Raw genomic sequence first — 5,561 nt, forward strand, 5'->3', positions numbered from 1 at the left:
TGAGTCGGACCTGGGGCAGGGTCTCACCAGGGCAGTGGTTCCGAGCCGGGGCACTTTGGAGGTTTTGTAACAGGCTTTCCACAAGCTCTTGAGGAAGAGGAGGACACTGGGGGTGACGAGGACACAGCCGATGCACAGCAGAGCCACGGGCTTCTGCTCCAACGGCAGGATCTTGGTGCCGTCGTGGGCCATGGTGATGAGGAGCAGGAAGGAGGTCTGCAGGGGGAGAGGAGGAGCGGGTCAGACCACGGGGGCCGGAGGCTCCGGTCCGGGGCCGAAGGCCAACCAACTCACCTTGCTGCACAGCGCGGTTCCAAAGACGATGATGAAGACGAGGCAGAGGGAGATGAACTTGAGCAGTTTGATCAGTTTCCATGGCGTGTGTTCGTCCTCGATGACGGGAACCTCCCGACAGGTGTCCCAGCGTTTACTGAGAAATGAGGAAGGAAAGAGAAACGGAGGACATGTGACCGGTTGACAGACATGTTGACGGGGAGGGCGGGGGGCAGGGGGGGCTGACATTTAAATAAAATAATACTGTAGGAACAGAAAAAGAAAATTCATACAGTGATACATATATATATATCATATTATATTACACAACAACATATAGATATTATAAGGGCAGGGTGTGTGTGTTTTTTTTTTCTTTTATATTTAACTGTTTGAACCACCGTAAAAAACACTGAGTTTGTGCATGAAATAAATCCTAAACTGAACTGAATATATCAGTGTTTCTAGAAAGTCGTCATATAAACGTCGCTTATATTTTCAACCATTAAAAATGTTTTGTTTTGTGTTTTTAAACACTAACAGCAGGAGGTAGTACTTCGTAGTATTCTGTATTCACGTATATATATATATATAAAAAAACACCGCGACGATAAACCGAGGTGAAAACCGTCAGCTCTGTCCCGCTACACTTCCGGTCAAACTTGATGTTTCTTGTCCGAAGTCTCCTGACGGCTCTGCCTCTTGAACGTGAACTTTAGCCACAATTTGAGGCTAATCCGTGCTCACTGCTAATTAATGAAAGGTTGTTGCGAACCCGTCAGTATTGTGTTCCGGCGGAAAGCGGACTTAGTTCCGTTTGGATTAAAAAGGTTCCGCTCGACACGTTTACAAAACATAAAAAAAGGTTTTCACAGCCGATATACACCAAATATATTCACATATTTATAAAATATAACAATATGATGATTTAAAAATTGAATTAATACATTTGAATAAACTGGTAGCAGAGAACAGGGCAATTTGGAAATCAACGATTCACCGTGGCAACCCCTGAAAAAAGGGACAAAATCAAAGAAAAAGAAGTAAAAGAAGATTTGAATAAACTCGTAAATGTATTTTTGTTTGACTCGACACATCTGATGATTAAAAGTTACTGAAATGTTTACGTTGAAATCGAAACAGGACAAAAAATTATTAGAAATATTATATATATATATTTATATATATATATATTAAATGGTAAATGGTTTAAATGGTAGATAAACAAAGGTGAGAACACGCTCCACCGCTCCACGCTGACGCAGGTTTGTCTTTCACTCACTTTAAATTTCGAAAAATTCAATTTTCAAATATTTTATATATATTAGATATTATATATATATATATATTATGATATATTATTAGATTCGAGCTGTAAACACAGTCCAATGGAACTGCAGCTTTAAAGATCATTTTATATTTTTACTCTAAACAATAAAAATTAGAAATGTTCCAAAAAAGAAAAAAAATCTCCCGCTGGAAATGTGAAAACTTTGTAAACCGAGACGTTTCATTGCAGCTGAACTTCATCAACATTTATAAATTCCCAGAAATCCTACGACAACGGCTGAAACCAACGACTCACGTCATCATTTGATCAGGTTTAAATATAAATTATTTAAATATAAATTATTTTATTATTATTATTATTATTATTATTATTATTATTATTATTATTATTATTATTATTATTATTATTATTATTATTATTATTATTATTATTATTATTATTATTATTATTATTATTATTATTATTGGCCAACAACTATTACCAAAGTACTAAATTCAAATCATTTCCTATGATTTTGCAAAACTCTAAAAGTAAAAAAAACATAAAAAATCTAAAAATCTTTTTTCAATAAAGGCAACAAATCAGAAATATGACGCTGACATGAAATACTGAAAAAATAAAATGATTTGACTTTTTTTTAAAGAGCCAAATTGTGAAAATACAAATTTGTTTATTTTGGTTTTTTTTTTCTCTGAACTGAAACATTTTTGTTCTAAATGTGAAAAAACACCTCCACCAGAAACACCGGGGTGAGGACTTACTTCAGCGTCTCCTTGTCGTCCTCCATCATGAACAAAGTATCAAATGACGTGAGCGGTTCTGTTCTGACTTTATAGAACGGCAGCTGACTCCCAGATGACAGAGGCGGGACAGCTGCGAGTGCTACGCCCTGGAATGCTGCTCCAGCCCAGAGGCACCGCGGCAGGTGGATGTGCTGCGATCCTGCTGACGGTCCAATCACGGCTCAGAGGAGCCATCGGATCTGGACCCTGACCCGGGGCCGGGCCGCTGACCTGAGGTTGAAGCACCCACAGACCCCAGGAGATTCAGTGGAACCAGAACCAGAACCAGAACCAGAACCAGTGAGTGGACGGTGGGATTATTGATGCTGCAGTGAAATAATTTAACATTTTAATCTGGTTCATTTCACATATTCATTTATTGTGTCTGACAAAATTAATTGAATTAATTCATCATTTAATTGAACTCTTACTGACTGGAGAGTTTTCAGATAAACCCAAACTGACCACTAGGGGCAGCTCTGCTTCACTCCAAACCTCAGTGATCAGTGGGATCAGAGTGGTCTCTGTTTGACTGACGTTGGACTCAGCAATAGAAGGAGGGGAAGTGGGGGTGGGGGGGGGTCGTTGAGACAAAAATCAGATCTTCACAAAAGCTGAGAATAAATCTGTCGTTTCACGTCAGAGCAGGAACGAACCAAACCAGAATACAAAGACACTGACGCTCGTCTAATCAATGAAATGGTGGGGCGAGCGCAGCCCGTCGGTCTGGGGCCACCCGTCAGCCAAGCGGCAGCCGTCAGGCTAGCGGCAGCCGTCAGGTGGGACAGGTGTCTTCTCTTCAGAGGAATTTGGTTTCAAATTCCAACGAGAGCCAGGAGGAGATTCAAACTCTGCCAAAGGAAAGTCGCACGATAAAACATGTCCTGGAAATGATCCAGCACATCCTTGAAGGTTATGAAACGGTCCTTCTGACCGTCTATGAGCAGGAAGTCGAAAAAAATGGAGGGAAATTTCACCTGATGCAGGTGAAAGACGAATGAATAAAAGAGAAACATATTTATAATCATTAATAATGAATCATTTTTACTGAGAAAGAAGTGAAGGAGAGTCAGAAGATATTAAATACAGTGACAGTGACAGTGACAGTAACAGTAACAGTAACAGTAACAGTGATATTATCACAACTTGTAATATTGAGAGTAAAACATGAATCATCTGTTGAACATCGTTTTCTAGAAACACAGCAGAGAAATGATAAAAATGTCAACAATGAGCCGACGTCAGTGAAGAGACACGCGGAGGGAAAAATACTGACAACGACGCCGCACCTTTCATCCTCCTGCCCTTCTTCTCTTTCCTCTTCCTCCTCATCCTCTTATTTAACATCAGAAAACCAAACAATCCACATAACATTTCCACAGACATCTACTGTGTCCCTCAGGGGGCGCTGTTCTCTATTGCAATGATGCTGTCCTTAAACAGAAGGGGATTGAATCGACTCAGAAGATTCTGGAATCGACCTTTTTACGCCTACACTAGAGGTTCACGTCCAAACAGGAAACAGGAAACAGTCAGGGGTTTTCATCTGTGAATTTCCCTTCTTGACGACTCACCATCACCGTGTCTGTCACCGTGTCTGTCACCGTGTCTGTCACCGTGTCTGTCACCGTGACAACAACAACCGATCACCTCCAGTCACAGTCGAGTGACCCCACTCCACCCCAATGGACCGCTAACACGGTGCTAACTGAGCCGCAGCTACATGAGGTGAATGAATCATCGGAACTTTACCAGGACGGCAGCTGGAGGTCAAAGGTTAGCTAGACTGTTAGCTAAAAAGAATGACGTAAACAAAAAAAAAACCCAAAAAACTTAAATCACTGTTTTTGACAAACTGTCAATAACTACTAATAACTACGCTAACTAAATTAACTAAGTTATATAACTTGTTTACTATTCTCCCAGTTCTACATCATTTCCACAGTTTGACGCCACCTGCCTGAAGTCTGACGTCACTGCACCCGTGTCTGCAGACGTTTATCCATTTAGTTTGTGGTCCGTTAATGAAAACAAAACTCAATTAATTAACGAAGGAGTGGATAACGATCAGAGGCTAATTACTGATGGGAGCGCGGCCAGGGTGGAGAGAAAAGATGTTTTGCTAAAGTAAAAAATGAATGAGGAAGACTCTCCTCCGCCCTCTCCTTCCTCCTCCCTCCAGGTCCGGCCGTCATTAAGTCATTACTGTGAAAGCCCATTAGAGAGCAGCACTTATTTAAAGGTGAGCAATGCCGCGTCTTACATAAGGCTAACGCCACCCTGGACACGCCCAGTTCTGACCTGGAATGACGCACGGCTGCCAGCAGGGTCAACGCGTTGGTTGTTGTTATGATGCCCATTCACCAAACAAATGTCCAGAGAGAAAATGAACGATTTTAGCGAGCCGACGTCTTCGCCCACAGTTTCAGTTTGTTCTGGGCTAAGATTATCGAACTAGACGATCATCTGGTGTTTGGTAACAGCTGTTAGCTAACTGTTAGCTAACTGTTAGCTAACAGTTAGCTAACAGCTGACTCAGCAGTCCTGATTTAGTGACTAATGTAAACCGTGACGTGGACCAGAGTTCTGTCTGGATTTGTTCTCCATCTTTGGTACCAACGGACGGCGTGAAGTCTTGTGAAGAAACCCAGTACCGATGCAGAGGTTGCGTAAGAAAATTCATCAGCTATAAAGTTCCAGTCCTTCCACATTTCAATCTGATAATTATTGCCTGCAGTAAATTGCTGGGTGTGTCGATTGTCTTCAGCGTATAAATAACTTCTAATCATGACATGAAGCGGAGAATAAACATGTGGGTCACAGCCCACATGTTTCCATCATTAACTCATTAAAACTTTTATTCTTTATAATCTCACTCTGCGTTTAGGTTCTTCCTGGTACTGCACTGTCACACACACACACACACACACACACCCCTGCCTCTTTAACAGCCTTGTGGAAGTGGAAACACTTTGAAAACAAATTTCCAGCAGCAGGACAACAAAGAGAACGACTTGTTCTGCCACGCCCTCTTCAAACCGGGTTTAATGACAGACTCGACTCCACACATTATATATGAGCACATCTTACCCCAGAGCGGGGCAAATAAATCAATCTGTGCTGTTCTGATCTGGAGACGGGTCTTCACCAGTACCACTGAGACCAGTACCACTGAGTCCAGTACCACTGAGACCAGTACCACTGAGTCCAGTACC

The 5,561-nt window shown here is 41.6% G+C and overlaps 1 protein-coding gene across 1 annotated transcript in view; it reads right to left on the reverse strand.

Moving 5' to 3' along the window:
• The window catches only part of LOC103393822 (chitin synthase chs-2-like), a 12,682-nt gene extending 10,299 nt beyond the window's left edge, over positions 1 to 2,383 (reverse strand). The window contains exons 1-3 of the mRNA XM_025064994.1: positions 2,326 to 2,383; positions 295 to 430; positions 28 to 216 (exon numbers count right to left, since the gene is read on the reverse strand). Of these exons, the coding sequence (XP_024920762.1) occupies positions 28 to 216; positions 295 to 430; positions 2,326 to 2,354 (354 nt within the window). The 5' untranslated portion in view covers positions 2,355 to 2,383. The remainder of the gene's footprint in view (positions 1 to 27; positions 217 to 294; positions 431 to 2,325) is intronic.
• Between the last annotated feature and the right edge of the window lie 3,178 nt (positions 2,384 to 5,561).

Source organism: Cynoglossus semilaevis, chromosome 18 (assembly GCF_000523025.1).
Source record: "Cynoglossus semilaevis isolate Cse_v1.0 chromosome 18, Cse_v1.0, whole genome shotgun sequence".
NCBI classification, from domain to species: Eukaryota; Metazoa; Chordata; class Actinopteri; order Pleuronectiformes; family Cynoglossidae; genus Cynoglossus; species Cynoglossus semilaevis.